Below are 21,881 nucleotides of genomic sequence, written 5' to 3' on the forward strand. Positions count from 1 at the left end.
TGTAGAGATTCATTTTAAAAGAATGCTCTCAAACTCTATTTTTGCTCTTTCAACAAATGATTACTAGAACACATGCATTCCTGTAGGTCAGGGACATGGATGAGTATATAATTGAAGATTATAACTATGGATTAATGGAGGTTGTAAAAGCTGAATACATGACAAATTCAAGGCCAGTAAGGTTGGTTGTTACATTGTTCTCTTAAAGGCATGCTAAGTAAACAGGATAAGTACACAGTAGGCTAGCATTCTTATGTCTTACATGACCTCAAGGTTTATTATTAACTCTGGCTATGTGGTCCAGCAGAAGTTCCAGGCTCTTAGAATCTAAGAGTTATTTTTATCAGGTTGCATCCCCACAGTCTCTCCATTTTTTTCTATTAAAGAAGTAACACATTGCTGGAGGTAGTCACTGGTGAAGAGCTGGCCAAGGGATGATGTACTGGGCAGGCAGCCTAAATCAGCATCACTTTGGTAAGGGTAGTCCTTTTGAAGAGTAGACAAAGACACACTAGGACTTCGAGAAAGGCAGAGTGATTTATCTGTAAAAGACCGCATCTTAATATTTAATCCTGAAAAACCAATTAAAGGGGTTGAGCCAGTTAGTATAAAACATCATTTCCAGATGTTCATTTTGAAGATAGGAATTTGCAGTTGCTTTAGTTTGGACGGACTGAGTTAAGGATAATTTCGCAGTTGTAGCAACTGTGGCAGCTAAGTCAGCCCTTAGCAATCATTCCAGTGAATCTTTTGTACATATATGTTCAAGGGAATAATTAAGTTGTTCTGAAGCAGATCTTCCATGTCACGGGCAAGCCAGATTAACCGGAATCCAGGCATGCATAGGCTTGCTTCAGAAAAAAAAAAAAAAAAAACGTTGTTATAAGAGTAATTCTGCGAAAGGATGAGAATTAGCAGTGACATGTAGTTTCTGTGTGGTTAAAAGTTAGGCAAGAGTCCCTCTTTTGTTACCAGGTTGTTGTCTTCTGGTTCAGGTTATGGTGTCACTTTACCAATCCTGTTGTAGCTAGAGAGGGCCTGTAGGAGAAAGCACGGATGTGAACCCTCAGCCCTACATTATAAAGGGAATAGTACCCAAACATAGGTTAGTTAGGTCCTTGAGAGAATTTATATAAAATCATGGGTTTGGATAAAACTTCCTCCTTTTTATGATGTTAATTTGTGTAGGTGTCAGGGGAAAGACTGGGAGAAATAGTTTTTAAAATTGAAAGTGTAAGTTGCTTTGGCAAGTTGATCCCGAAGAGTCAGTTCCTTTATTCCCTCCCCTCCATTTTTTTGTTTAAATATTTAATTGTTGAGTGAGAAATAAGCTTTTCAATTATGACTTGTCTTTGGTATTATAGGGCATTTTTTATGACCTTGAGAGGGACATAAACATTTCAAAATTGGCAAAAAGAGATAAAGTTTTCGATTGTCAGAAGGACCATTGTCCATTTTGATCTCTTTTGAGATCCTCATAACGGAGAAACAGGCAGCAAATTTCTGCAGCTGATCAGTATCTGAGCTGTAGCAACAAAGAAACCCGAAAAGGTATTAACACAAACATGATATTAATTAAATATCTGAAAGAAATTTAAATTTTTAAGACCATGTCTATGAAAATTTTATGATGTTTTTGTAAAGCTTTAGTAGCCAGTAACAACTTATGAAAACCCCATTTTTTTAAGTAGAGGTTTAATATCAATGAATTAGACACAGAAGTTTTAATATCATATGTACCATCTATGGCTTGTATTTCACATACTTTGAATCAACTACTCAGACCCTCGCCACTTGCGTCAACTGTCTACTTTTTCATATGGAAATATGCAACTCTTTTAGCCATTTTAAAAACTGAAACGCCTTCTGTCTTTACACACATTTATCTTTTTTAATACTAGGAGATATGGGTGCCTGAATATTGAGAGTAGTCATTGGAAAGGCAAATCGTTTTCATTATCAGGCTGCAAAGAGGTAGCAAACAGCAATCTTTAAGTCAATAACAACAGCATGATAGTTTTGAGCGTGTTTTCCCATTGAAACCTGCTTATGAGCTTACTTCTTTCAGTAGGAAGCCTGTTGGCTCTAGGAAAAGGCAAAGCCTGCTTCTCACATTTGAAACACTTAAAGAGGTCTAGTTAGAATTTGTATGTTCACAAATCAATGAAAGAAATACGTTGCTAGCAATCTCTTTATTATTTCTAGCAAAGACCATCAAGTTCTCTGTGCCTTTTTTGTCTGATAGTGTAACAATACCCTGAGTGTGTCTTAAGGTTAGGGATTTTATTTGTTTATTTATGTACTTACTGTAGGCCCTTGTATCAGAGTCTGTGAGGCCTCAAGAATCTCTACTGATTTCTTTATTAACCCATTGAGTACTGGAGGGCAACTGTGCCTCAGTGTGGAAGTTTTACTTTAGACACTCGGGTAATGGAACTTTCCTTTCAAGCTCTCAAATACGTATCATCAGCAAAGACCACGACCATCCTTTGTCTGCAAAGACAGTACAAAACCAGAATGTTTTCAAGGTGAAAGCAGACATTTTAGCTATGAATGGACTGGCCAGGCAGCCTCAGGAGAAGAACTGGCAGAGACTTGCTTGCTGTTCTAGCAGCAGGTGGCCGGGCTGCTAAGTTGTCTGATTAAGATAGGGCCTGGAACAAAGAGGCCCCAGAGGAATTGTATTATGTCTGGTTTGCTCGACAAAACTTTACAAGCCAGTTTTAATATCTTAATCTAGTTTTTAAAGAATAAATTTGCTAGCTGTTGTTCTTGGATATGAGATAAAGGAAGCAAGAGATTCTCCAGAGTGAGAGCAGAAGACAAAGTCAACAGGCAGGCTGGGCGTTGGTCTGCTTAAGAGAAAGCCACCTCTGGTGGTGAAAGTTGAAGTAGCATTTAATAGGACTTGACGAATGAGAAGAAGGAAATAAAAGATGTAGTGTTGGAGAAAAGCTTTCTGGTCATGGACCACTGCTGCCAAGAGTGACAGATAGGTTCTTCCAACCTGAGATGGTCAGATTTCCCTTTGCCTTGGGACCCTACGCCCCACTGCAAACACACGAGCTGGGAGCTTTTGGGAGACTCATAGACTAATATTGCTTTCGGCACCTGAGACATTCAAAATTCAAATCCCAATATGTCATGCATCACCAACAAGGGATCTTCCCCCACATATCCTGCTCTCACACTGAGCGCTCTAAAATGTTTCACTGACACATTAAAGATATCTCACCCAGAACACCAAAATGTGTGGATTAAACACATTAATTATTCCTTATTCAGAGCACCAAAATGTGGCCAGTTTGAAAGTATTAATAATAAACTGTGAGTCCCTAATAATGCATCAGTATCATATTAGGAACACAAAAGCACTTCCCCTTGGTATCATTTAAACAAATGTTGTTATCATGTAACCAGGAATGAGCAGAGATTTGATTTCTGTACTTCACTCTCCATTTGCCTTCTGTTCATCTGTTGTATGAGTCTGAATTTCTCATATTCCTTTCAAACTCTCATTCCTTTGTGCTGTTTTGTTCTCTCCCTTTGATGTCCTTTTTCTTATTTTTCTCTTGTTCTTGTTTTCCTCTCATCTTGCACTTTGTTTTTCCTTATCTTTTTACCCTTATTTGCATTTTCTTTTGTTCCTTATTTTACCAATTTCCTTCTACTCTTGTTTCTTTTCTTCTTAATTTTTTGTTGTTTTCTTTTCTATTTTATTGAAAATAGTTTGCTTTCTGGTATAATGTGTCCTGATTTTAGTGTCCCATTCCTCTCTTTCAGTTCCTCCCCACCACCACTGCCATCCAGATCCACTCCCTTTCTGTCTCTCATTAGAAAATGAACATACTTCTAAGGGATAATAATACAATAAAATACAACAAGATGAAGCTAAAACTATCACACTGGCATAGGACAAAACAAGCAGAAGGAAAAGAGCCCAAGCAAAGGCACAAGAAATAGATAGAGACTCAGAGATCTACTTATATGCAAACTCAGGAATCCCATAAAAATACTAAGCTGGAAACCATAATATATATGCAAAGAGTATAAATAAATATGTAAATAAAATAAAAATTAAAAAAGACCCGACATCACATTATGAGACAAATCAAAAACAAAACAAAACAAACCCAAAGAAGTCAATGAGTTTGTTTTCTTTTTATGGGTGAGCATACAGCCTACATTTAATAGTGCTTTATTTCCTCTACGAGACTCTGTTGGAAAAAACTAAATTTTCATTTGCAAGTAGTTATCAATTGGAGGTAGCTCTTGGACCTTTTGGCCTAGACCTTTTCAGGCCCTGTGTGTACTGTTATAGTCTCTGATATCATATGTTGATTTAGACCTTGTTTCTGTGGTGACCTTCATCCCCTTCTGTCTCATGCACTCTTTCCTCCTCCTCCCCAGTCGAAGGGGAGAGATTTAATGTAGATTTCTCATTTAGGACTTAGTCTTACTAGGTGTCTCTCTGCATACTGTCTGGCTATGAGTTAGCAGAATGTTACTAGGAGTAATTTTATTGCTAGTTCTTTAGATGGACCAGTAGTATTTGGTTTTCCCCTAGGTCCCTGGGCTATTTAGTCTCTGGTTCTTGGTTGCCCAAGCAGTATTGGGTATGGGTTCCCTTTCTTGGAATGGGCCTTAAGTCAAATCATATATTATATGATTGTTTTCTCCCACAAGCTTTGTGACACTATTGTGCTAGGATATATTTCAGACAGGCCACAATTGGAGATCAAAAGGTTTGTAGCTGGGTGAGTGATTATGTTTCTCAATTGATAGCCTGCAGAGTACCTTCCTGTCTCAAAGGCCCTAGCACATAGAGGTAAAGGCTCTATGTAGGCATCACTTCAACTTCTCTGTGTGCAATGAATTGTATAGTTGTTATCTTCAGCAATGGGGCCTTGCTGTCAGTTTGCGGAGAGCAACCTGCAGTCTTGGGAATGGCCTGGGTTGTTTGGGGTTTCCAAAAGATCTCTTGGCCAACAGCTCAATTAGATGTAACTCATTACCAGTACTGGAAGCTTGATTCAATGATAAGAGATGTCCAATTGGGTCTCTGTTTCCCCCATTACTTGGAAATTTTATTTAGATCACTTTCATATATGCATATATTTTAGGAAGCTTTTAGTGTATTAGGTTTCCTTATTGCCCCTCAATGCCCTTAATTTTAGCTGTCTCTCCCTGTATTCCCTCCCTCATTCCTATGTCTTCTACACTTCCCCTCTTGATCCCCCTGTTCCAGTCCTCCCCATCATTCCATGATTATCTATTTTTTTTCTAGGGAGATTTATACTCTATACCTGTCTTTGTGGTTTTACACATTATAGCTTGGTTGTCATTGGCTTAATATCTAATATCCACGTATAAGTGAATACATACCATATTTATCTTTCTAGATCTGGGTTACCTTATTCAGGATGATTTTTTTTCTAGTTCCATCCATTTAGCTGCAAATTTCATGACTTCATTTTATTAATGGCTGAGTAATATTCCACAAGTATATTGCTACATTTTCTTTTTCCATTCATCTATTGATTGACATCTAGGTTGTTTGCAATTTCTCACTCTTATGGAGAGAACAGCTATGAATATGGCTGAGCAAGTATCTTGTGGTACAATGAAGTGTCTTTGGGCATATGCCCAAGAATGGCATATCAGGGTTTTGAGGGAGATCAATTTCTATCTTCCTAGAGCCCACCACACTGATTTCCATAGTTTCTACGCAAGTTTGCTTTCCCTTCAGCAGTGTGTGAGTGCTCCCCTTCCACCACATCATTGCCAGCGGGAACCTTCATTTGTTTTTACTGATCTTGGCTATTCTGAGGGGTGTAAGATAAAAATCTCAAAGTGATTTCAATGTGCATTTCCCCGATGACTAAGGATGCTGCACATTTCTTTAAGTATTTCTCAGTTATTTGAGTTATCCCTATTGAGAATTCTCTGTTTAGATCTGTACCCCATCCTTGAAAAGGGTTGTAGCTTGATACACAGTTTTTTTTGAGTTATTCATGTATTTTATATATTAGCTCTATCAGATATGAATCTGGTTAAAAATCTCTTTCCATCTCTAGGCTGTCGTTTTGTCTAATGATGGTGTCCTTTGCCCTGCAGAAACTTTACAGTGAGGTCCCATTTATTTATTGTTGATCATATTGCCTGCATTAATAATGTTCTTTTCAGAAAGTCTTTTCTGTGCCAATGAGTTCAGTGCTGTTCTCTGCTCTCTCTTCTATCAGGTTTACTGTATCTGGTTTTACATTGGATTCTTTGATTCATTTGGAGTTGAGTTTTGTGCAGGATGATAAATATGGATCTATTTTACTCTTCTATATGCAGGGATCCAGTTTAACCAGTAGCATTTTTTGAAGATGCTGTCTTTTTTTTTCATTGTATATTCCTGGCTTCTTAGTCAAAATCAGGTATTTATAGGTGTGTGGATTTATGTCAGGGCCACCAATTCAATTCCATTAATCAACATGTCTGCTTTTGTGAGTCACCATGCTGTTTTTATGACTACAGCTCTGTAGTACAACTTCGAATTGGGAATGGTGATACCTCCATCAGTTTTTTTTTTTAGTATTGTTTTAGCTGTTCTGACTCATATGTGTGTGTGTGTGTGTTCCCATATGAAGCTGAAAATTGTCTTTTCAAAGATCTGTGAAGAATTGTATTGGCATGTTGATAGGGATTATATTCACTCTGTAGATTGCTTTTGGTTGGATGCCGTTTTTACTATACTAATCTTACCTATCCATGAACATGAGAGATCTTTCCATTTTCTGACATCTTCAATTTCTTTCAAAGTCTTTAAGTTTTTATCATACAAGTCATTTACTTTCTTTGTTAGATTTACTCTAAGATATTTTATATTTTTTGAGGTTTTGTGAAAGGCATTTTTCTTTTTCTTTCTCAATTTGTAATTTGTTTATAGGGATGCTACTCATTTTTTATGACTTAATCTTGTATCCCACTACTTAACTGAAAAAAGAATTATCAGCTGTAGAAGTTTCAGGTCACTTGTGTATACTACCATATTATCTGCAAGTAAAGACACTTTGACTTTTTCCATTTTAATTTTTGTATTCTTGATCTCCTTCAGTTGCCTTTCTGCTCTAGCTAAGACTTCAAGTGCTATATTCAATCGGTATGGAGAGAGTGGACAACATGGTCTTGTTCCTGATTTTAGTGGAATTGCTTTTAGTTTCTCTCCACTTAAGTAGATATTCACTCTGGACTTGAAGCAAACTGCCTCTGTTATGGGAGGTGTGTCTGTATTGTTTCCCTAATCTTTCAGAAATTTTCATCATGAAAGGGTGTTGGATTTTGCTAAATACCTTTTATAAATCTAGTGAGATGATCTTTTGTTTTTTTTTTCTTTCAGTTTGTTTATATGGTGGATTACATTTATCAGTTTATGTATGCTGAACCATCCCTGTATCTTGGGGATGAGGCTTACTTGATCAAGAGGTGTGTGTGTGTGTGTGTGCTTATGCATTCTTGGATTTGTTTTTCAAGTTTTTTATTGTGGATATTTGAATCTGATGTTCATAAGAGAAATTGATCTGTAACTTTCTTTGTTGGTTCTTTATGTAATTTGGGTTTTAGGGTAATGGTGGTCTAGTAAAACGAATAGGGAAATCTTCCTTCCATCGTTATTTTTGGAATAATTTGGGAAGTATTGTCCTTAACTCTTCTTTGAAAGTGTGGTAGAATTCTGTGCTAAATCCATTTGGCCCTGTTTAAATTGGTTATCTGAGCTGGGCAGTGGTGGTGCATGCCTTGAATCCCAGCACTTGGGAGACAGAGGCAGGCACATTTCTGTGGAGTTTGAGGCCAGCCTAGTCTGCAAGAGCTAGAGCTAGTTCCAGGATAGGCTTCAAAGGAACAGAGAAACCCTGTCTAGAAAAACCAGAAAAAATAAGGTTGCTTATCTGATCTTAAATTAACTTTGATAAGTGGAATATATTGAGAAAATTCTCCACTTCTTTTTGATTTTCCAGTTTGGTAGAGTACAAATTTTTAAAGTATGTCCTTATGATTCTGTCATTAAGGAAATTCTATGAAATGTTGAAAATATTTTCTGTGCCTTTGACCTGGGCTTTCTCTCCTTCCTCTATTCTTATTATTATTAGATTTGTTCATTCAGAGTACCATGTATTTCCAGGATGTGTTGTGTCTGGATTTTTTTTTTAGATCTAACATTTTCTTTGAACAAAGTAAGCATTTCTTTTATCTTGTCTTTATGCCTAATATTCATTGTTCCATCTCTTATATTCTGTTGGTGAGGTTTTTCTCTGGGGTTCCTGAATGTGTTCCTAAATTTTTCATTTCCTCAATTTGTATTTTCTTTATTAACTTTATTTTGCCTTCCAGATTTTGAACTGTTTTATCCATTTCTTTCCAATATTTGTATGTGTTTTCATAGATTTATTTAAGTCATGTATTCATCTCCTCTTTAAGGAACTCTATCATATTCAAAAAAGCTATTTTAAGGTCCTTGTCTTATGCTTCAGATATGTTGCAATTCTCAGGACCTACTGTGGTAGGGCTGCTGTGCTCTAGTGGGCACATCTTGTCCTGGCTGTAATTATGTTTTCATGCTGGCTTCTAAGTATCTTGGTTTTGGGTGATTCTAATTCTAGGTGCTGTTATCTGGTCCTGTCTTTGTTGGGTGGGTGTTTTTTCCTTAGTTTCTCTTGCCCCCTCTGGTTCTTAGGAAGGTCTAGTGGCTGTGTATTGCCTGGTAGGGAATTATTTGGGATTATGCTAGCTGTGGCTCCTGGGGGTTCTGAGTAAAATGTTTCTAGGTATTGGGATCTTACACTTAGAAATGAGCTAGAAGGGTGGGAGCCTGAGGGAGGGTCTACAAAAGGAAGGAAAGCAAGATTTTCCACAAGAATTGGTTTAATCTCCTGGGAATTAGGACAGAGAGTGAGGAGAGACTACAACAGGTGGTCTGCCTCAGAGCTGGGCGTGAGACTGGCATGTTAGATTTGGAGGAGAGGACAGAGGTGAAGATCTGCAGTTACCCTGCCTGCTTTCCTGGCTGGAGTCTTGCTCTAGTTTTTCTTTGCATTCTTTCTATTCATTTTCCTTGCTTCTTTCAATTTCTTGAGTTTTTCTTCTTTTTTTAATTTTTTTCTTTAGTGACTTTAAAAATATATCTATTGATTCTGACTCTCTTTCAGTGTCTCTATGTCTCTGTATCTCTCTGTGTATATGTGTGTCTGTCTGTCTCTCTATCTCTCTGTCTCTGTCTCCCACTCTCTGTCTGTCTGTGTGTATGTGTTTACACTCATATGTTCCTGTGGAGGTCAGAAGACAATTTGTGGGAGTTGATTCTTTCCTTCCACCATGTGTATCCCAGAGATCCAGCTCAGATCAGGGACTTGGCAACAAGTGATTTTGCACACTGAGCTGTCTCACCAGTCTATTTTTATTTACTGTTTATCTTTATTTCTGTTCCATTTGCTTTTTTCCTACTTTCTTTCCATCTTCTTCCCTCTTTTTCCTCTTTTTAATTCTCCACTCCTTAGTTTATATTTTCTATTAAACTTTTTCAGTTAATATCCATTTTATTGCACTTCCTGCCTTATGTACTGGGGCTATGAGGATGAATCAGGTAGTTTAAAGATAGTGGGAAAGGGGGGTAAGTATGTAGACATTACTAAGCTCATGATGACATTCTCTGCTAAGAACTATGGCACGAAGGTAACAGCAACAAAGTTTTCCTGACTTACAGAGTAAAGGTTTCCTAGGAAAGCAGACATTCTGATGGAGGTTTTATAGTTGTAGTTTCAGACTGGTCTTTTAAGGATGAGTAGCTATTGTCATGCAGTGAAACGAGACAGAGATGTAAAGATCACTGTAGACATCAAGAAGTAAAACCTTGACTCGAGAAGGTTGATTCCAGTGGTTTGTTTCCTTACTTGATATTGCATGGTAAAACATATTCATAAATGCGGTGATATTTTAGTTGTAGCAATAGCTAGGAGTGTTAAGATTGTGATGCTCAATATTAAGAACCTGGAACAGAAGAATGTTGAAAAAGAAGTGAGTTAAAAAGCAGGATTGTTATGAGAAATTTTTTTGCAACGTCATATGACTCTCCCAGACCAGAATGTTTATTACTTGTTTCCTTAGCATCGAGTAGCTCTCACGCTTTATTTTTGAAATACTATGTCCTGACTCATCACATAACTTTTGTTTTTCAATTTTTTTAATCTAATGAATTAATTTATGGGGGTGTGCATGGCACAGCACTTGCATGGAGGTAAGATGACAACTTTATGGAGTTGGTTTTCTCCTTCTGTCATGTGAGCTCCACAAACAAACTCAGGCTGTCAGCTTTGTTGGCGAGTGCCAAGACCTTTTAAGCCACCTTACTGGCCTGGCTTTTGGGCAGCGTGCATAAATCACTGCATTTGCTGGTACATTTAGTCATTAAACCCCTATTAATTGAAAACCTTTTACTGGTAAGATTGTGATAGTAGAGCAAATGAGTTATATAACAATCTTTTTGTATGTGAACTTTTGTGTTTTGAGAAACGATCTTGATATACAGCTGTGTTGAAACTTGCTGTGTATCCGAGGCTGGCTTTGAAATATGATTGGTTATATTGTCTCTGCTTCACAAGTGCCGGGATTCAAGACATGCACCATCATACCTGTCCTAGATAGGAGGTTTTCTCTTAGAATATTATTAATATACATGAATAAATTCAGATACTGACACAGGTTAGAAAACAAAAGGCAGGGAGTAATATGATAAAATGATGATGATGATATTTTAGAACAATGTGTCCAAAAGAAATATTCTCAAAAAATGTGACACATAAGCTGAAGCCTAAATGGTGATGAAAAGAACCAATGTAAAGTAAGAACCAACATAGCTTGTTCAAGGTCTGTGCAAGGTCGGTAAGGCCAAGCACGGTGATGCATGCGTGGATTTCCAGAACTGTGGAGATGCAAACAGAAAGATGCCAAATTTGAGCCCAGCTGCTGCTCCATAGTGAGTTCAAGGCCAGCCTTGGCTATGTGAGGTGACTCTGTCTAAAAAGAGAGAGCTAGAGAGAGAAAGCAAGCGTTGCAGAGTGGTAGGCTAAGGGATATTTTACATGATAGAAGGTTATAGATTCTCTTTTTCATGCCATGTAATCTATTGATGAGTCTTCTGAGGTTTTTGACTCTCATCCTAAATTTTCCATTTCCAGTTTTATTTCAGTTTGAGTTTTCTTTAAGTATTCTATTTTGTTAAGTTCCACTACCATTTCTTGTAGTCCTTTCATTATTTCCTTCAACTGCCCCCCCCATGGGCTTCATTAAATGATTCATTTATATTCTCTTTAAGGTCCTTGAACATCTTCATAATTGCTATTTTGAAGTCCTTGTCTTGTGCTTCAGCTATATTGCTTTCTACAGGGCCTTCTACAGTAAGGTTACTGGATTCTGGTAAAGGCATGTTTTCCTAGCTGTTCCTGTTACAGTTTTTTTTTTTTCTGAGACAGGGTTTGTCTGTGCAGCCCTAGCTGTCCTGGCACTTGCTCTGTAGACCAGGCTGGCCTCGAACTCACAGAGATCCACCTGGCTCTGCCTCCGGAGTGCTGGGATTAGAGGCATGCACCATCACCACCCAGCCTCATGTTGCAGTTTTGCACTGGGATTGAAATACCTAGAATTATGATGTTCGAAATGTTTCTTGGAGTCAATATCTGGTCTTGTCTTTGTTGGATGACTGACTTATTCTTTTGTTGCTCTTTCCCTGTCTGTGTCCTAGACAAGTGGGCTATGGGGTCACTGGAAAAGAGTGCTTCTGTGGGTCAGTGGGTGACACAAATGAATATAGATAAACTAGGAGGGAAGACTGAGATGGCTGAATGAAAGGGCTAAGTGGGTTTTGAACCAAGAGTGAGCCCATAGGAATGGAGTGAAAGAGTGATTTTTAAGGAAGAGGTGATAAGATTTATTGATCAAATGGGTGCATAGGATGATAAAAATAAAAGTCGTGGGAAGAAGATACAGAAAGAAATGAAAATAGTCCTGCTTTCAAGGTGTCTATCAAATAATGCAAGGCACTAATTTTAAATACATAACATTTAAGTGTTTTATGGTGTCACTTAATGATGGAACACATAGTAATGGAAAGGTCAAGAGTATGGTGGCAATTAGGCCCAAACAATCAGGGAGAAGTTTCTAAAGGAGATAAACTATGAATTGAATCCTGCAAAAGGAGTAGGCACTCGTAGAGTTTCAGAGTTGGAAGAACATTTATTTCAGAAAGGAATAACAGCAGGAGTGAAAAAATACAAGGTAGGAATATGTAAGGAAGCAGTCAGAAACAGATTTAGTTGGCAAAATAATTGAGGGTAGAAAATGGGCCTGGATCAATAGTTTAGGGACCATTCATAAGAAACTTACTAGTTGATGAAATATTTATAGTGGCAGGGTAGTTTGTAGGCAGCAATGTAAAGGAACAATGAAAATAACAAAACTAAAATAGTTAGCTCCATTTGATTAGCATAATCTGAGATAGAGTCTTCCACACAGAAACCTGTGGCTACAGACAGGTTCATTTAGCTATTTAGATATAGTTCATATATCACAGTTATCCAAGATAGATATCTAAATACGGTATAAAGTCTAAGATGTCACCTTTAAAAGATCTATTATGAATACCAGAAGTGGTGGCACACACCTTTGATCTTAGCACGTGGGAGGCACAGGCAGGTGGATCTATGTGTTTGAGGCCAGCTTGATCTACAGAGCAAGTTTCAGGACAGCTAGGGTTGGGTTACATAGGGAAATCCTGTCTCAAAAAAAGAAGAAAGAAAAAAGATCTGTCGTGTAAGCTTCTATGTAATCAGACAGTTTGTTTTAGACATATGTTTAAATCCATAGGGTTTGTTTGTTTCTTTTTGTTAGTAGGTCTTTAGGTTTTGGGGGCATTTCGTAGGAAAAAAAAGTCAATGTTTATATTAAATAATAATTATTAATCTGTATTGATTATTGTTTACTTATTATTTCACTTACTGCACATTTATCAAACATAGTGATACATGCTGTATTTCTTTCTGGATTAATTACTGTTGGCCATGTATTTGTATGTGATATATATGGTGAGTGTGATTGCATGTATGGTATGACGCACATACGGACATAAGAGTACAATTTTTGGAAGTGGATTTTCTACTTCCACTGTGGGTTCAAGGATTTCCAGACTCCTGGGGCAAATACCTTGACCTGCTAAGTGGTCTTGCCAGCCAGACAATCTTTATTTGTAAAGTAGCCAAATGAAGGATGTAAAATGATTCTCAATCTACTGAAGAGAGAACTGGAATTGGAAACCCATACAAGCTTAGATAGCTAATAAGTAGCAAATAGGGTTATAACTTATCTAAAAAGAGGGGTTTCCAAGGATATGGCATCCCTGGAGGAGTTCCTTATTCTCCTGGAAATCTTTAATTTTTAACCCAGTGGCTTCAGAACTGGACCTCTTCTGTGCATATAAGTCTCAACAAACTTGTAATGCACTTGAATTCATGTAAGGGCTTTTTCATAGACCACCTTTCTTCTGAAGTATAGTTAGGAAAAGGGAACCCATTCCCCACATGCTTCTGATGGGTATTCTCACTCAGATTTCACTCTCTGATTATCTTTTAGGGACATTTGAAATTTATTGCCAAGCAGGCAGCCACAGAGAAGCAGGGATGAGGGCAGTTTATAATGTCTCCCAGTGTTCTAGTCGTCAAGATAGCCCACGGCAACACTACCAAGCTTCAAGAGTCTATTACATCATGGCAGAAGAGGTGGAGTGGGATTATTGCCCTGACAGAACCTGGGAACTGGAATGGCACAACACATCTGAGGAGGACAGGTAAGGCTTCAGAAAAGGAGAGACCACAGCTTTAGATATCAAAACTTGCCGCACCAGCACAGCCTGGATGCCAAGACTGGCGGGGGTGCTGGGATTGAGACTTCAGGAGACTTCTTTTCAGGTGGAAGAACAGCAATCTTTATTTTTCCCCAAGCTAAAGCCTTTTATACCTTTAAGCAGACTGGGAAGCATCTGCGGAAAACCACCAGCCAGAAAGATCACAAACATCCTTGTCAATTACAAGGAAGTTTAGCTGTTGTTCAGGGGGAGTGAGGGCAGCCAGATCACAACAGAAACTGAAAGTAGGAAGCATTTTTATAACCACCAAAATATTCTGCCAAAAGAAGTTAGCCTAGAATTGAAGGATCTTGAAGTCCAGCTCTTTGCTTCTTCTATATTCATTAGCCATTGGACTGAAGAAAAGACCTTGCTACATCTTGCCCTCTTAGCTTTGCTTCCCTTCTAATTAGATAAAACTTACCTACAATGGGATTTAAAGTTCATAGGGATTTACTCAAGCAATGGAATGTCTCAAGGTCATTTATTAAGGTACAGACCAAACTGAGAAACAGAAAAAGTCCAAAATGGAGTAGTTTAAATAGGCTGCAATTTTAGCTGTTATTTACCTATGAACAACTATGCTGCCCACATCTCCTCCTTCCATCTCTGGGACCAAGATGGTTATTTTAGTGGTGGCTGTCCCCAGCTTTCAAGTTCCAGAAAACAGCATTGTTTGGGAGGATAGACCTGTAAACTGTATATATCAGTTTTTCTCATGTTCTATTTCTTAAGCTTATTCACATGGCTACAATGTAACATCTGTAAAAACAGCCATGTATTCCACTAAAGCCTAGGTGACTCTGTTACTAAAAAGAGGGAGATGAGAATACAAACTGTGGTACAAAGTATTACTAACAATAATTTCCTCTAGTTTGTGGTGCTGTCCCTGTCTTTTGTCAATTCTTGACCTCTATAAGTTTAGGTTGACGTCTTCATGCTAAAATTCCATGGGAGTTAGGAAATAGGCATTTTTTTTTTCTGTCAGCCTTGATTTCATCCATCATGCATAGCTGATAAGTCATTGCTAGAAAAGAAGGAAGGGCAGAAACAGTGGACTGAACTCTAAGTCCTGCCTCCTCTTTTGGGTGTCAGTGTCATTGTATATCCATCAATTCTGACCTAGTGATTCCACCTCAAGACTCACCTATTTGGAAGTTTCACTGTTAAAATAAATGATAAACACTGTCAACTGCTAAGAATCCTATAATCAGAAAGCTGTAAGATTCCATGTCTTCCAACTTTTGATCTCCAACAGCAACTATGGATACTCAACTGACACTTTGTGCCTTGTCCTTCTGTTAAATAATTCCCAATCTAAGATTCAATTACAGCTGGAACCAAAGTCACAATTTTTTGATTCTTAGCTCAGTGAATCAAACTGCAAATATCTATCTGGTTGATGAAAAATAACAAACGTAGCTTCAGAAATGTACTATTTTCAATCATGGTAATGCAATTTGACATTATAATGGATAGATCTACATTTTTCATATTTGACATGAGTATAGTTCTAAATTAATTTCTCCATAACTGAAAATAAAGGTTGAAGGTCAGGTACTAATAACAGTCTTTGAATTCTTCTAGTTATGGTCATGTTTTCCTGAGTAACAAGGATGGGCTCCTGGGTTCCAGATATAAGAAAGCTGTATTCAGGGAATACACTGATGGTACTTTCAGGATTCCTCAGCCGAGGTCTGGACCAGAGGAGCACTTGGGAATCCTGGGTAAGGGAATTCTACTTACATCCTGGCATCTAGGAGGCTGGGTTGCTTCTATTACATCTATATCATATCAGGGAGATTTTTTCATCCTTCATTCTCATCTTTTCCATGTGGAATAGTAAAAGTATGGCCCTATTATATAAAGTGGCTATGAATATAAGCATGGAAGGGAATGGTGGAAACATGAATTCTGCTGTAATATGAACCAAAATGTTCTGATTTTCTGTACCTTTGAGACATGGAGCCTCTGAAGGAAGTAGATTTTAAAACACTCCAGAGGCAGGAGAATTTAGGAACTCCAGCATGTAAAACCAAGAATAATACACAGAGCCACAATTGCCCCCATACCTCAATTTAATCAAGGTTGTATGTTGCTTTTGTACAATGGGTTGATTTATTTTCATCCTAGACCAGACAGGATCCACTGCCCTCTGAGGAGAGTGTTGATGGAGAGAGGGTCTCTTTGTTTGTCCCGGCCGCCTAGCTAACTTACACCCCAAATAACCACACAGAAACTGTATTAATTAAATTACTGCTTGGCCCATTAGCTCTAGCCTCTTGTTGGCCAATTCTCACATTTTGATTTAATCCTTTTCTATTAATCTGTGTATCATCACCACGAGGTCATGGCTTACCCGGAAAGATTTAGCATGTCTGACCTGGTGGTTCTATGGCAGCTCTTGTACTCTGCTTTCTTCCTCCCAGAATTCAGTTCTGTCTTCTCCGCCTACCTATGTTCTTCCCTATCAACTAGGCCAAGGCAGTTTCTTTATTCACTATCTAATGAAAGCAACACACAAACAGAAGGAACACCTCCACCTGAGTACAGCTATTCTTTGGGCTATACATGGCAAGACTTCAGTCTTTACTGTCAATGATCCCCCAAAACTCAGAGACTCTCTAGAGCTTTTGGTTATTATATAGAGAAAAATAGGATGAGGAAAATGGGGATAATATGAAGCACATTTGTATTTTTGTGGTACCCTCATGCTGTTCATAGCAATACCAATTTTAGGACTTCTGAATCTGAAAATGAACCCAAGCATGTCTTTTAGTCTTAGGAAGATTAATTCCCAGTTACATGGATCTTGCAGTTATGCCTTGTTCTTTGATGTCTCCCTTTTCACTTCCCGGATAATGAAACTTGTACTTCTTTTGTATGTATCAGGTCCACTTATCAAAGGAGAGGTTGGTGATATCTTAACTGTGGTGTTCAAGAATAATGCCAGTCGACCATATTCTGTGCATGCCCATGGAGTTCTAGAGTCTAATACTGGCTGGCCACATGCTGCCGAGCCTGGTGAGTGAAAGGACAAAGTCTTTGCAGTCCTTCTATTTTAGTCTTCTGGTATTATTGCTTTAAACACCTTACATTCTTGGTCTGGGAGTGTAGCTCAATGAAAGATAGAGGGAATTAACTGGTGAATTGGAGTTCTAGGCAGGTTTATTTTTCTTTTGCATTTACAGTAGTTCCTGTATTTCAGTTAAAAATACCTTGTGAACAACATGGTTTTACATTGTAACTTTCCCAATTCCTTACAGTGTTTAGTTAGGTTGTTTATGTGTACTAACTAATAAATAATAAAATTTTGATTACTATAAGGAAATACCAGAGACAGTCTACTTTAGAAAAAAAGAGGAGTTTGTTTGGTTCACAGTTCTAAAAATATAAGGTCTGGGAACTTTATTCAGAAATGACCTTGAAATTTGACACTGTACAAGCCATCACAGAAAATGTATGTGTGTATTCTTGTCTAGTCTCCTCATGAAACCAGAGGATTCTTTTTCCAGTGTTTGACTCTAATAGCTCCCCTCAAACCACATCTCTAAATGTAGCAAAATCAAATTTGTACTATTTTACTACTGTACAATGTGAAGTAATATCAATACATGAAATGTTAGATGATAATCAAACCATACATGAACTTTCTCTTTATAACTTTCTTCCAGCTTAATGTTGGTATTTCTAGCAATTAATGTATCTATAGCATCTTATCAGTTTTGGTATTTGTTTCATTCATTTTAGGATGCTCTTTAGTTGTCTTTACAACTTTTTTTTAAAATTTGTTTTCCATTGTTTTTTTCTAATTCTTGTTGTGTGTATATATTATATACAGCACAGCACAATATTTTGTAAAGACAATTTCAAGTAAGTATATACTGTACATCTATCTTATTTGACCCCTGTATTCCCTTACTCTCCTCTTTCTTGTCCTTCCCTTCTCATTTGTTCTCCAGAACAGTTTTATTTACACATTCAGGTCATACATATATACATGATTTTTATGAATCTCCGTAAAAATCTAAGAATGAAAATATATATTTGCATTTCTGTACTGATTAATATGATTGTCTCCAGTTTTATGCATTTTCTTGCAAATGGCACAAGCTCATTCTTCTTTATGGTGGAAAGGAATTCCTTATTTATAATTATAAATATAATTATCTGATCCTCTGTTGGACACATTTAGTTTCATAACTTAGCTACTGAGAATAAAGCTGTGATTGATATGCTAGGATGTTTGTGATGTGTTGACTTGGAATTGTTTCAGTACATATCAAGGAGAATTTCTCTTGAAGAACCCCCATACTGATTTCCATAGTGTCTTGACTAGTTGGCTTTTTAACCAGAAGTATGTAAGAATTCTTTCTTTTTCTGTTTTCTTACTTTTTTCTTCTCTTTTCGTTTTGTTATTCAATACTGGATTTCTCTGTGTAATGGCCCTAGCTGTCCCAGAACACGCTCTATACACAAGGATGGCCAAGATCTCACAGAGATCCTCCTGTCTTTGCCTGACTAGTGCTGGGATTAAAGGTGTGTGCCACCACTGCCTGGTTCTTTGGTTCTTTTTCTGTTTACTTAATGACTGCTTTGGAGACTGGAATGAGATGGAATCTCAATGTAGTTTTAATTTGGAATTCTTAGATAACTAGTGAGTTTGAGAAGTTTATATTAGCTATTTATATTTCATTTGTTGAGAACTGTTCATTAGTTCATTTATTAATTGAATTGTTTGATTTATTACAGTTTAGTTCCCTTTTTAGTACTTTTTATATTCTAAACATTAATCTTGTCAGATATCAAACTAGTAGAGATCTTCCATTTTATACCCTGTCATTTCACTCATTTAACTGTTTCCTTTCTGTGCTGTACGTTGGAATTTCATGAGATCTTAATGTCAATAGTTGGTATTATTTACTGAACAGCTGTAACCAGTTCTAGAAAGTCCTTTAATATTCTTATGCCTTTAGATGTTTCCCATACTATTCTGACTAACAATGTCAACAGTTTAGGTTTAGGTCATAGGTTAATTTGGGGTTAGGTTTTATTTGTATTGTATGTGAGATGATAGGGTTAGAATTTCATTCTTCTACATATGGTTCTCCAGTTTTAACTTGCAATATTTTTGAAGAGACTTTTCTAAAACGTATGTTTTTGAAATTATTGTTTGGTATCTGATAACTATTATGACATGGGCTTGTATCTGGGCTCTCTATTCTGCTGATTTGTGTTTCTGCTTTGTGTCAGATCTATTCTGTTTTCTAACTCAGCCTGTGCAGTTTGACTTAGAACGAAGGATTATTTATTTTGCTCAAAATTGCTTTGGCTATACATGGCATTTATTGTTGGTATTTTGTGTGTGTGCTTCCACATGAATTTTAAGAATATTTTTTAGTTTTGTGAAGAACAGCATCGGAATTATATGGGGATCGCATTGTATCTGCAGATTGCCTTGAGTACTGTAATCCTTTTCACAATAATATTTTTTTTCAGTCCGTAACTGTGGAGACATTTTCATCTTCGAGCATCTTGCTTTAATTCTTCCTTTAGTGTTATAAAGTTTTCAATGTAGAGGATTTTTTTATTTCTTTAGTTAGATGTATTCCAAGGTATTCTTTCTGATTTTCTGTGAGAGAGAGAAAGAGTCTCACTATGTAACCATGGCTGGCCTGGAACTTAGCATATAAACCAAGTTGTCTTCAAACTCTCAGAGAGCTACCTACTTCTGCTTTTCCAGTGCTGGGAGGCAGGCATGGTTCTGAGGTACCAGTAGTTAAGAGCTTGTATCTTTATCTGCAAGTAGGAGGCAGCTATCTCATATATATATATGAGAGGGGGAGGGAGGGAGGGAGGGAGGGAGAGAGAGCACTAACTGGGAACAGCGTAGACTTTTAAAACATCAAAGTCAGTTCCTACTGACTCATCTCCTCCAACAAGGCCACACCTCCTAATCTTCCCAAACAGTAGTTCCATCAAGTGGGGACTAAGTATTCAATATATGAGCCTATGGGACCTATTCTCATTTGCAGACTGCCACATCAAACATCCTGTTCCTGAGCACTGATAAACTGATAAACCATTCCTTTAGAGCTACCCTAATTTTTTTCTGGGCAAAAGATATTTTGGGAGGATTCTACTTCTTGCTAACCTTGCCAGTCTGTGGGCCATGAGTTGGACATACCTGAATTCAAATTATTTATAAATATTTGTTGTACAGAAGTTGAACTAATTTTCTAGGGGTGGCCCAAGGAAATATCACAAACTGAATTATATGAACAACAGACATTTTATTGTCTCAAGTTGCTAGAGACTAGAGGTCTACACTAAAGTACTGGAAAGATTGCTTCTTTTTTTTAATGGCTATGAGGGAAGGGATTTTTTTCAGACCTCAGTCTTTTTTGGATTGTAGGTAGGCATCTTTTCCTTGTTTTCTTGTTTTGGAGGAGGGGGCAACTCGTTTGTTGGTTTCTCACCACTTAGCCCCAAAATAATCACACAGAAACTGTATTATTTAAATCACTGCTTAGACTATTAGCTCTAGCTTTTTATTGGCTAACTCTTACATCTTAATTTAACCCATCTCCATTAATCTGTGTATTGCCACATGACTGTGGCTTACCAGCTAAAGTTCCAGCATCTGGTCTCAGGTGGGGCTATATGAAGTCTCTCTACTTTGCCCTTCTTTCTCCCAGCATTCAGTGCTGTCTTCCCTGTCTACCTAAGCTCTGCCCTGTTATAGGTCCAAAGCAGTTTCTTTATTCATTAATGGTATTCAAGCATACAGAGGGAAATCCCACATCATTCTGTGTTTTCTATTGCTGCTTTAAACATCATGACCAAGAGCAACCTGGAAATAAAGGGGTGTATTTCATCTTAGATCTCTCAAGTCACAATCCCTCACTGAGGAAAATCAGGGCAGGAACATGGAGGCAGGAGCTTATGCAGAAACCATGGGGTAACACTGCTTACTGGCTTGCTCATCATCACTTGTTCAGCTTGATTTCTTATACAATCAAGGACTACCTGCCTATCTAGGGGTAAAAGTCTAAAGTTGCTCAACTATAAAATATAAAATTACTCCTATAAAATAAAATATAAGTTACATATTTTCTTACTCCGATGGGGAAGAACAAGGACACAGTCACAATAAAACCAAAACTAACCCAAAATACAACACTGTAAATAGTTCAGTGCTTGATGTCTGGGACAGGATCACAATCTTTTGGGTTTCAAAGCCTGTGTAGTTCCCTTTATCCATATCTGCTTTTTGCGGCATAATCAGCTTTTCTGATAGATAACCTTGGGCTAGCTCCACTCCAGAGTTGCTATTGTCCTTGGTGATGATCCCATAGTACTGGTATCTCCAAAAGTTTGGAGTCTCCACTGCAACTGAAGATGAATCTTTACCAGTGGCTTCTCCTGCCTTCTCTTCAGGGACTCCCATCCCTGTTACACAGTGCCAGCCCTCGCTGCTCCCCATTACCTCTTCAGGTCTTTAAAACCAGTACCACCTGACTCTTACACATTACCCATTTTAGCTGCCAGCAGGAGATACAGCCTTGACCACCCAGAACCACAGATGCTATGTTTGTATCTTGAGGAAATACTCCCAGAAGATTTCTCCTAAATGATGCTGGTCTCTTCTTAAGCACAGCTTATTTCTCAGCCCCAGGGAACCAGCGTCACTTGTCTCAGTAAAGCAAAGGTTTTACTTCAGCAATGCTAGTATCTTGTTAATCATTTATGAGTCTTCAGGTCTAGCTGACCGGAACCAAGGGTTCTTAACACAAAACATCACACAAATTGCCCTGGTCAGAGTCTTTGTTTCCTTCTGACATTGCACAAGTCAGTCTTCCATCATCTGCATCTCTTTCAGCATTTTTATCTTTCAAACTCCAAAATGCCCATTAAGCTTTGAGCTCTCAATGGCTTTCCTATA

At 37.7% G+C, this 21,881-nt stretch overlaps 1 protein-coding gene across 3 annotated transcripts in view; it reads left to right on the forward strand.

Moving 5' to 3' along the window:
* Positions 1-21,881, forward strand: part of Heph (hephaestin) — an 82,828-nt gene that overhangs the window by 41,711 nt on the left and 19,236 nt on the right. For all 3 annotated transcript variants that reach the window (XM_057759483.1, XM_057759484.1, XM_057759485.1), the window contains exons 14-16: positions 13,666-13,879; positions 15,524-15,663; positions 16,829-16,960. In XM_057759483.1, the coding sequence (XP_057615466.1) occupies positions 13,666-13,879; positions 15,524-15,663; positions 16,829-16,960 (486 nt within the window). The remainder of the gene's footprint in view (positions 1-13,665; positions 13,880-15,523; positions 15,664-16,828; positions 16,961-21,881) is intronic.

This window comes from Chionomys nivalis, chromosome X, assembly GCF_950005125.1.
Source record: "Chionomys nivalis chromosome X, mChiNiv1.1, whole genome shotgun sequence".
Taxonomy (NCBI): Eukaryota; Metazoa; Chordata; class Mammalia; order Rodentia; family Cricetidae; genus Chionomys; species Chionomys nivalis.